Source organism: Brachionichthys hirsutus, chromosome 10 (genome assembly GCF_040956055.1).
Source record: "Brachionichthys hirsutus isolate HB-005 chromosome 10, CSIRO-AGI_Bhir_v1, whole genome shotgun sequence".
In the NCBI taxonomy this organism is placed as follows: Eukaryota; Metazoa; Chordata; class Actinopteri; order Lophiiformes; family Brachionichthyidae; genus Brachionichthys; species Brachionichthys hirsutus.
Genome location: NC_090906.1, coordinates 2,217,476 through 2,229,111, shown reverse-complemented (window position 1 = coordinate 2,229,111; position 11,636 = coordinate 2,217,476). Strand labels below are relative to the sequence as shown.

The window sequence follows — 11,636 nt, the reverse complement described above, 5'->3', positions numbered from 1 at the left end:
AAATTGGCTCCAAACCAGCATTCATTTATGTTTTTTGCCAATATCCAAATTACAATTAAGGGAACTGATTGTCAGTTTGGATCCGACACACCAGAAACAGAATGTTACAATGATGGATTACCTTTTGATCAGATTAAATCAGTTTGTGAACAGGTAAGCATAAAACCTTGGAGACACAAATTTGGCCTTTTGAACTTGTGTTTGATCACACAATGCAGCATCTATTAGCAGCACTGTTTGGGTTGTTACATTTTTCACCCACATTTCTAGGTAGAAATGTCTTTTTATTGCTGTAAGAAAAGTATAGCCACAAGACTCTGAATTTCATAGTGCTACGTTTGTTTGTGTTTGTCTTGAGGCTCTCCAGTTGGTGGAGAGAACGTAGGGTGTGTGTGTGCGCATTTGTTTCTGTGTGTGTGTTTTCTGTAGTCATAATAAACCTGCTGATTATTTTTTCAGTCAGTCCACCGATGCGGAGATTGTCCTGCTTTTATTATTGAAGTTGTATAATTACTTTTTTTAATTAATGAATTTGTTTTTACAACTTGAAAGAAGATTTAAATGTGTAATGGATTTAAAAAAAGTCAAGCTTGTAATCGAATATATTTCTTATTCTTTTTTTTTTTTTAACCACATCGGTGGTGCGTGTTTAAGGGAAAGGGCGTGGCTGAAGCCCGGTCTGTTGTCTCGGGAGGTGTAGCGCTTTGCTGGCATTGCTATTTCACATCCAATGCTGATCACTAGCACAGAGACGACAACACGCACACACCCACACACACACACCCCAGGGAAAAGGCTTGGCATTGATCCAAAGGAAAACAGCGGTACAAGATAGCACTACTCAGAGCATAACAGTTGATTTAACAGGAGTGGGTGGAGCTCTTCAGTTACTGCAAGTAAAATAAACTGTAATTGTGTTCTCTTTTGTCTCCCTGTAGTTTTCTGTGAAGATCTACGTTCCAGCTTATATTTTGTCAATGCATCTGTGCAAGAGGTAGTGTTTGCCAGCACCACAGGGACATCGGTGCCCTGTCCCGCCACAGGCGTGCCCCCTGTCTCACTGCGCTGGTACCTGGCCACTGGCGAGGAGATCTATGACGTGCCAGGGATCCGCCATGTGCACCCCAACGGCACCCTTCAGATCTTCCACATCCCTCCTTCCAGCTTCAGCAAGCTCATCCACGACAACACCTACTATTGCACAGCGGAGAACCCCTCAGGGAGAATCAGGAGCCAAGATGTGCACATTAAGGCTGGTCAGTTTCTCTGTGTGTGAATGTGTGAATGTTTCAAATCCAAACAATCTGTAAGGAGAAGTGGCCACTCTTAACTCATTCTTTTGTCTGTATCCTCCTCCCAGTCCTACGAGAGCCCTACACTGTCCGGGTGGAGGACCAGAAAGCCATGAGAGGCAATGTGGTGGTCTTCAAGTGCATTATCCCTGCCTCGGTGGAGGCCTACATCACTGTTGTGTCCTGGGAAAAGGACACCATGTCAATCAACACTGAAAGTAAGTCAGGGTTTCTTTTTCCACTACAGTAGTAGAATATTTGAAAGTTAAAAGTTCCAGTGAACATCCGGCTTGAGTTTGTAGTTGGTCATCAGGATCTCCTTCTTGTTGCTCTTGTGAGGCTCCGAAAGCCTCATTGATTGTTATGATTGATTATGTTTAAGAAGAGCCCGGATGATTGACTTGACAGAACAAAGAAACTGAGTTTAAAATGCCTCAGAAGTCAAACAGATTTTTGGAATTCGAACACACAAGAGGAGCCGAGGCGGATTTACCTGGTTAAATAACGGTAAAAATATATATATAATAATTTAAACGAAGACGCGCGAGCACAAGCGCATGGTGTGCTGGTGCTTGGCAACGGATTAATCTACTTTTCATTATTTCTTATGGGAAATATATTTTCGGATTTTGAATGGTATTAAGGAACAGATTATATTGGAGAACCAAGGTTCCACTGTGGATGGTTATGAGGCGTCAGGTTAGCCGTGGTTGGACATCTGCCAACGCAAAAGAATTATTGATATTTGCTACTAAGCTTTATTCCCACGAGCAGAATGGAGCGAGGCAGCAATGCAGCGAGACGCAGTTCCATTTTCCGTTTACAATGGGAGAAGGAAAGGCTGCACGACTCTGATGACGGGGGGGGGGGGGCTCTTCAGCGGGACAGGTGGACGTACAAGAAAGGACATTTCAGTACTTCCTGCTAGACGGCCGTTAACCAAAGTAAAGCAGTTTGTCTAATGGTGGAAACTAAAGCAGGACTTCCTGGGTGACCTAAACAATGGATAACAATGACGGTTAAGGTTTCCCCCCTAAATAAACACCACTGATAAACCGCCAGTCACGTTTGTCCTTGGAAGCTGAATGAGAAGCAGCTTTTGTCACGTGAAAGGCTCTGAGACAGTAGAAGTGTGTGGTCTGTACCGAGAGTACTGGCTTGTGCAGGTAGCCGTGTGTGTGTGTGTGTGTGTGTGTGTCTGACCCAATGACAGGGAGGTCCTGCTCCTCTTCCTCTGCCTGGTCTTCTATGAGAGCACAGCCATGTCACTTAGTCTCAGTGTATTGACCCATTTCTCTTGCCTGATAGGAGGCACCGCAGCGCTCCGATCATTCAAATCGCTTAAATGCAACATTCGCCATAGTTTCCCCAGCCTTCAGGGGTGAATTCACTTTATGTGGGGCATTTAGCAAACTCAATAGACAAGAGCTAATGTCATTTTGCTTTTGGGTGGAGGGCAAATGCTAGATAGCCACTGCTTTTTTTTTGGTTTTGTATTACGTTTGTCTGCCGAGGTCAAATTGGCCATGTTGAAATCTATAGCAATCTCTTAATTGTCCATAAACGGATTTGCCGCAAGCAAGCAGGGCTCCGTATGTGGGTGTAACCAAGAGTTGTGCTGCTGATGGAATGTTTTCTGTGCAGATAGTGTTCTGCTCCGGATGGATCTTTGAGCTTAATGTTCTTTACTGTGCGCCTGTTTCAACTGGATAGTTTGAAATACAGGATGAAAAAAATAATCACATCTGTAGCCATCAGCCATAAACGCTGTCAAAAAAAAAAATCACCCCGGCACCATTCCACTGCTCTTCTCCATGCTAAATAAATGATGACAGAAGCCTATGAATCCATGAGCAAATGGTCTTTATTCACGTCTCAGTGCGCGTATCCTACTGGCGCGCTGTCCATTGCCCTCATCTTCCACCACACACGTTTTAAGTACACCGTGTGTGTGTGTGTGTGTGTGTGTGTGTGTGTCCGTCTATGAGCGAATATGCTCATAACTGACCTCCCATGCTGATGAACAAGCTTCAGCATTTAAACCTTTAACGAATAAAAATAATATCAACACTGGAAAGTTTTCCAAATGCAGTTGTTCTGTCTGTGGCATGAATAATTGAGTCGGCGTTTCGGTTTGGAAGGTGTAGCATGATGATCCGGGATCCCATCAGAAGGTTCTCGCCGGACCGGGAGCTTTCGGAGTTGTTGCAGGGTAGACTAACGAAGCGCTACTTAAAGAACCACGCGGTCCGTTAGAGAAAAATAATGGAAAATTATTATGATGAAAATAGAATTCAGTCAGTTAGGCCGGTTATATACGGGCTGAAGAAAGTACGCATTTCCACAAAACCTTGTGAAGGGTGCAGCATGGGTAGTGCAAGCTGTGTGTGCAGTCAGGAGGTAGCTCTTCTAAGCGGTTTACTTTTGTATTTATATATTTAAAAAAAACTTTGTGACAAGTGAGACAATATGAAATGCTCGCAATCTTTCATCCATCTATGTGAGAGGGGGGGGTCCGTTGACAAGAAGCAAACTGCACCAACTAAGAGGATTTCAGAGAGCATTTAGAAATGGGAGCCAATCAGGACCAAGCCTCATCATGAAGGGTTTACTGGTTTACTGTGATTTATGGACACAATGGAGGGGAGTCTGTCATTATATGATAAGGCTCTTAAAGAAAGGCTTGCTGTCAGGAGGGATGAAAAATGCAACGCCGACCCCAAATTAATGAATTCACTCCACTGATAATTCAACATTTCTATTGGCAGGGCATACAGGTTTTGTCACCATCGCCTGCACGGTCTCACCTTATCTTATTCTGCTGTTGTTGGTGTAAACATTGAGCAGTCAAACCATGTGATCCCAGAAAAGACACGTTGATGTTAACGTCAACTGAACCCTGCATCGGACTGCTGCCTCCAGCCTGACCAGTGGAGTTAATCCTTGTCAAGACACCAAACAGTGATCGGAAGTCAGGGCCTAGAAGAAGAGAATTTAAAAGGTCAATCAGGAAAACGAGGTGAGAGAAGCGCTATTTATCTCTCAGTAATAAGGACTTAGATGCAATAGTAAGAAATATCTGAGACGCTTTTCTTTCTTTTATTTATTTGAGATAGTAGATTGATATGCGGGGACGTTGTTGAATAATCAAAAACATAAATGTCAGGAGAGACGATGTAAATTCGTACGACTCCTAATAACGGAGAACGCATGTGCCCTGAGTGTAGGGCACAATAGTAATGTGTTAAGGTGGTGAGTTAGGAGGGGCGACACACGAGGCCCCGACCAACCAGGCGGGGGGAGGAGGGAGCCCGACCATGGTGCCCCCAACCTCCACCATCTCACCCACAGGTGCCAGAAGGCCCAACCACACATAGGACAGGGCCAGGATCGAGCACCACCCACACACCACGCCTCGTGTGACTGCGTAGGCCTCCTGTTGTTACACACCACGCCTCGAGTGACTGCATAGGCCGCCTGTTGTTACGCACCACGCCTCGTGTGACTGCGTAGGCTTCCTGTTGTTACGCACCACGCCTCGAGTGACTGCGTATTCCTCCTGTTGTTACACACCACGCCTCGTGTGACTGCGTAGGCCTCCTGTTGTTACGCACCACGCCTCGAGTGACTGCGTATTCCTCCTGTTGTTACACACCACGCCTCGAGTGACTGCGTAGGCCTCCTGTTGTTACACGCCACGCCTCGTGTGACTGCGTAGGCCTCCTGTTGTTACACGCCACGCCTCGAGTGACTGCGTAGGCCTCCTGTTGTTACACGCCACGCCTCGTGTGACTGCGTATTCCGCCTGTTGTTACACGCCACGCCTCGTGTGACTGCGTAGGCCTCCTGTTGTTACACGCCACGCCTCGAGTGACTGCGTAGGCCTCCTGTTGTTACACGCCACGCCTCGTGTGACTGCGTAGGCCTCCTGTTGTTACACGCCACGCCTCGAGTGACTGCGTAGGCCTCCTGTTGTTACACACCACGCCTCGTGTGACTGCGTAGGCCGCCTGTTATTACACACCACGCCTCGAGTGACTGCGTAGGCCTCCTGTTGTTACACGCCACGCCTCGTGTGACTGCGTAGGCCTCCTGTTGTTACACACCACGCCTCGAGTGACTGCGTAGGCCTCCTGTTGTTACACGCCACGCCTCGTGTGACTGCGTAGGCCTCCTGTTGTTACACGCCACGCCTCGTGTGACTGCGTAGGCCTCCTGTTGTTACACGCCACGCCTCGTGTGACTGCGTAGGCCTCCTGTTGTTACGCACCACGCCTCGTGTGACTGCGTAGGCCTCCTATTGTTACGCACCACGCCTCGTGTGACTGCGTAGGCCTCCTATTGTTACGCACCACGCCTCGTGTGACTGCGTAGGCCTCCTATTGTTACGCACCACGCCTCGTGTGACTGCGTAGGCCTCCTATTGTTACGCACCACGCCTCGTGTGACTGCGTAGGCCTCCCATTGGATCCTGCGCTGCGCTCTGATGGACCGTGCAGGGCCGCGGCTCCGTTGCTGCGTGGGGCCGTTCCCCCAGGTGCAGCCTGTGCTGCAGTCACTGTGGAGGCCATGTAGTCATTTGCCTCGGCCCGATGCTGCCTGCTCGGCATTCAGCACCAGCAGGGACGAGCGGGGGCCGACCCCCCCCCAGCGCTACTGCAGAGAGTTCCACACATATAACAAACACCCACACGAGGGCTTCTTTTCATTCACTACACGAGCTCAGCATCGATGGCCGCTGGCCATCGCTCTTCTCAGCCCTCCCTCATCCCGGCTGTCTTTTCTTTATCCTGCACTCTGCTCGTGTCACCACCTCACACACACACACACACACACACACACACACACACGTATGAACTGTTACATGCATGTGTACGCGCACTTGAGATTAAACCGCACCCTCTCCATGCTGCTGGCTTTGATGGCACGTACAGACATTTGTTTAGAGATGCTACAGATTGCACTAACACTTCCAGTCTTGCCATTTGTGAAGCCATATTGCACGTTTCGCAGTTTATTTCATGTTTGTTGACATTTGGAATGAGCGCTGGAGTTATTTCTGCAGCAAGTCTCCATCCCTACATCCAGTGCCAACAGGGAGAAGAGCCAGCTTCAGTATGTCGCTTAATTGGCTGTGTATAATGGGCCTTTGAAGTAAACATCAAGAGTTACTGTCCAAAGGCTGCTGGACTCATCGTGTGTTTCCACGGTGCCGACTGTTTCTCCTCCTCCTCCTCCATCTGAAGGCAGCTGCTGTCGAGCCAATCAAATGTCAGTCTCGGTTCTCAGTTGATGTAAGCAACATTGAATTGAACTGTACATTTTCCTTTATCACTGTTACCATACTGTATGCATTTGTCTGAAGGGCAGAATGGAGGGGGGGTAGGCGGGGGTGTAAAATTACCCGTATACCACCTACAGGTAGTCCGGTATAATAAACGGCGCTGGCTGATGGCGGCATTGCAGCTCACTCACTGCCGGTTTTTGCCCTTTTCTTAGAATGCTTTGCAGGAAGCCCAGCCATTGGTGCAGCACAACCTTGAGCTGCGGGCTGAGGTGGGTGGGTAATGGTTTTACTGGCCCCTGTGTGACGGAGATGTGAAAGGAGAGGGAGGGGGAGAGAGGAGAGACTCCCCTCTCTCTCTCTCCAGTGCTGCCGCTCTGTCGACGGGCAGGGTTGGGCCTGTGACGTGCGACAGGCTGCGTCTATATCGTCTTATTCCAGCATTCTGTCTGCTCAGGATTGGCTGCAGTCGCGTTATTCACACAGAAAAATGGGTCAGGTGGCCTGCTGAGAGCGGAGTGTTTGCACGTGAAGATGGACGGAAGGCACACACACACACACACACAATGCATCCCACACAGAACAGGGTTCTAGTCGACAGCAGAGCGGCGGTGGCAGATAAATAACAGATAAATGAAAATAAATCCGGTGTTTGTGCGGAGCAGCGCTCGTGCTGAATCCACCAACCGCTAGCTGCTTCTAGCCTGGTAGCGAATAAATAAAGGGTTACACTGAAGGGGGGGGGGGGGGGACTGGGAAGAAAATCAATACCTGTGCGCATGAATCTGGCTGCAGCTGCCACAAAGCATTGTGGGAACATGAAGGATTAGATACACTTGGGCTGGGCAGTGTGCTTACAGCATTAGAAAAAAGGATTAAGATTCATAGATATTATTTGTCGGTTTTTATTTAAGGATACGGAAATGTGAGTTATTTTAATATAACCTCGGCAGCTGTGGATCATGGTTAATGGGGGTTTATTTTGGCTTCACAAAGCTTTGAAAAAATAAAACGGTATTAGCAAATAACCGAATGGCAATACAGTCATTTATTCTACATATTTTATATTGTAAACTGACAATGGGGCATAAAATCCAGATTGTTTGCACACCAGCTTATCAAGGATATCGTAAACGGGGATGTCTGCTCAGCATCGCAGGTGGAGAACACGCAGCCTGCGTTGTGGCGTCTCCACTCGAGCGTCCAATAGCGCTGCAGAGCATCACCATCAAATTAGGCAGTGTGTGTGCTCACCACAGCCTGCTGATCCAGCCTGAGCCCGAGACATCTGACAGAGATATTAATTAGATTGGCTGATGCCCTTTCTCTCCCTTTACTGCAATGATCACACCCCCACCTCTGCACTGGGCTGTTTGCTCACCAATAACTGCAATTAGTTTTTTTTATTAAACTCTTGGGCTGGGAACAATTAGGGTGTGAGCTGGATGGGGCAATGGTGTGCTTTCGTGTGTCTGCGTGTGCGCGCACATGCATATGTTTGAACGCAGGCAGGAGGAGGGGGGGTCAGAGAGAGAGGGGGTGGGGGGGGATACTAAACACTGCTTAATCTTTGATAAACAGTGAGGTCTCATTTGTGCCGCTTCAGTCTGCCTCATCTTCTCCAGGCTGCTCGGCGCTGGCCTGATAGCCTGATATGTTCACATGTAACATGTTGGGGGGGGGGGGGGGGGGCTTTATTGCATGGATGATTGTGTTACAGCTACAATATATGTAAAATGTTTGGTATTAAACTGCCAGGCTGGGGAAGCTTGTGTCGGTTTGAGGCTATTAGTCCACTAAGATCACTTCCTGTCTGGGTTGGAGGAGGCAACATGGCGCTAGATGATGCGTCCACGCCGAAGCGTCTTGGTAATGCAAAGTGGCACAAGTCAAGTGACGGTTCAGACACGATGATGCTCACTTTAGAGCAAATTATGAGCGGCGTGGCTCAGGAATGGCCGTCCAGGGAGGATAAATGAAACATTCTTTTTTTTTTTTGTAAATTAAATCATTGGAGATACTTGATAAATAAAATGCGCTCTTGTCTAGGATGCAAAACATGACAGGTGATTCCCCTCACACGTCTTCATCTCATCCATGTGTAGCCCTGCCATATTTTTACGTCAGAAAATGTAGAAATAAAAGCAAAAGGATTTATAGGGAAATTCTTTGACTGGCGACAAAGGCTGCTTGAAATGGCAGCATCCCTGTACTGTGTAGGAACCTGCAGAGTGGCTGATATGCATGTAGAGCATGTGTGTGTGTGTGTGTGTGTGTGCGTGTCTGTGTGTGTATGTGGTAGGGAGACAGCAAATGAGAGGAATAAAGTGTATCGGTGTGAGTGTGTGAGTGTGTAGGAGGAGGAAAAGGGGGAGTTGGCTGTGAATGGTTGCTCTTATCGCGTGCTGGCAGCTGCTGCAGTGTCTTTGAGAGACAGAGGGGCTGTCCATGCATGCCACTCACTTTGTGTATGCACACCCTCCCTCCCTCCCTTTTTTTTATATCTTTCTCTCCCTCCTTCCCTGTCTTTGCTGCATTTTACTGCAAGGAAGCAAACGAAGGAAGAATCGCTGCTCGAGCTTTAACGCTATACCAGAATGCAGGCCCTCAGATTCACGTCCTCACCGTGACGCTGAGAACAAGGGACAGGCAAGAAATTAAATGTCACTGAACATCAACACGTCACCCCGGCTAGCGTGTGACCGTGCGAACACCCAACCACGGCTCACATTGTTGGCGCAGACATTTCAATAAATCCTAGTTGTTTCGACAGGCCTTGCTTATCGTGGAATTCAGAGATTCATAAATTGGCATCGTTAGAGGTACGGCGGGAAATATGGATCGCATGAAAAGAATATGTAAAAGTAACAAACAAACCGTCAGCCAGTAGCAGGATAACCGTGATGAGGACTCCTCCCCCCCTGCTAATCAACGCTAGGAGTAATGAAGTCGCTCCGATCAGCGGGGGAGTCGGCTGCCACATAAAGGTGACCCGGTGGAAAAGTATTTCCAAGACGAGCCGTCATGGGAAATCACCTTGATAGATGGGTGTCTCGGGAAGCACTGAAAGTGATGTCCCCGAGCAATGCGTGCTGCATTCAGAGTGCATTCTGGGATTTGTAATCTCACGCACACCTCACCTATCTTCGCCCAGGTGCCCTGTCATGTATTGCTGCACTCCTGCAGCGGTACTCTTCAGCCTGTGATGTGTAACCTTGACTCCGAATGGAGCAGATGGTGAAAAAGGATGATTAAGATTCAGCTTGGACCAGAAGATCTGGAAAGTCTGCAGATCATTTGTTGATAAAAAAAAAATCTGCAACTATTTTTTTTTTCCACCACCAAATAATTATACTTTCAACTAAACAATTCAAATGACAAGTAATACAAATTTGCATTGCACTCTTTACGTTAATTAGGTTATAGTGAATGAAAAGATCAATTATAATTAGATGGCTAAAAACACTGTAAATTGAGATCAATAAATCAATAAAAAAAACTTTTAATATATGAGAAATATGGAGTAATATTTTACATGACAGATTTTAAAATAGAAAGCTGCTGTATTTTCTGTATTTCTTAAAATTTCGAATTAAATATGTTTAAAACAAATATATTTTTAGAATGTATTTACATTTTTGTTTAAGATAATAAAACTTCAAAAATATTAACATTTATTGTGAAACTGCTTTTTTTAACAATATCCACAATTTCATTTTATTCAAATTGTAAAATAATTAAACAGCTTTTTATTCTAGATAAATTTAAAGAATTTCCCTCTATGTGAAAACTCCTAGTATTGATAATAATATTAACATAAATTTTTATTTTGTTCTTGCCAAGTGACTACTTTACATTATTTTGTCTCAGGTGAGGAAACAAAATTGCTTGGAAATGCGTGCATAATCCTTTAGTTCCACTTGACAACTATAGAGAAAGATACATTAGAGAGGGAGACTGTGTAAAGAAAGATTAAACTGAAAAGTAAATGCATGAAAGGTCCTCTGCATAATCCGAGTTGATCCACAAGAAAATGCTAAAAATATAAATAAATATAATATAAAATAAAAAAATAAAAAATAAACTGTCTAAAAATATCTCTGCCTTCGCAAAGATCAGGAAACATTTTTAATTCGCATGTTTCTTTTGCAAGCCTTTGAAAAATAATCACACTATTACAGGTATCGTCCTGATTGTGCATTGTTCCGTAGTTAATGATAATAAATGTGTATACAAATTATTCAATGTGTCACAAATAAAATAAACTATTATACTAATAAATTAATTTAAAAAAATGAACAGCCAATTTAATGTAATATTTTTGGTTGTGAGGTTCATTGTTGAAGCAGCGATGAAGCCGAAATAGCTTTTTATCTTGCATAGAGTAAATAGTCATGTTGTTGCTGAGGGCCCGGGATGACGCTGTCAGCTGCCTCTGATTGGCTGAAAGGCTCTATGACACTTCGTGCATTTAACCAATGCGCATTGCTCGGGTTGCCCCCCCCCCCCCCCCATCCTACAGAAAATTGCCTGGAGAAATTGAACAAAAAATTAGAGGAAGGGAGAGAGAGGGAGCCTTTCATCTAATTGAGAAGCTCATATTTGCTGTGGTGGGAAGATAAGCTCCGCTCTCTCAGCAGCCATTAAGCTCGCTCTGCGTTAGACACTTACTCCATTTTTCTCTCAAGCTGGACTTTTTTTTATTTTTTATTTTTTTAATCTGTCACCTCTGCGCTCTAAGTGTGAGCGAGGTGCAGGTTTAACGTCGTGTGTGTGTTTATCTGTGTGTGTCTCTATCTGGCAGGCTTCTGTGCGTAGCAGACACTTCACAATGGAACCGGATCATGTGACCTTGTACAACATTTTTGCCACACACACCTTCTCTTGATTCATCAGCTCCATTTAGTAATTTCATCATCCTCCAACGCTGGAGATTCATATACTGTCAGCTTAATATCAAACACACTGTGGGAGTAAATATCACACATTCATGTGTACGTCCAGCTATTACACTTCTTAATGATGACATGAGTAATTGGCTTTAAAGTGACCTAAAAAAG

General features: G+C 45.7%; 1 protein-coding gene across 1 annotated transcript in view; it reads left to right on the top strand.

Moving 5' to 3' along the window:
• The first annotated feature begins 946 nt into the window (after positions 1–946).
• dscama (Down syndrome cell adhesion molecule a) overlaps positions 947–11,636 on the top strand; it is a 49,099-nt gene continuing 38,409 nt past the window's right edge. Inside the window, exons 1-2 of the mRNA XM_068744115.1 lie at positions 947–1,256; positions 1,361–1,510. Coding sequence (XP_068600216.1) covers positions 1,405–1,510 — 106 coding nt within the window. The 5' untranslated portion in view covers positions 947–1,256; positions 1,361–1,404. The remainder of the gene's footprint in view (positions 1,257–1,360; positions 1,511–11,636) is intronic.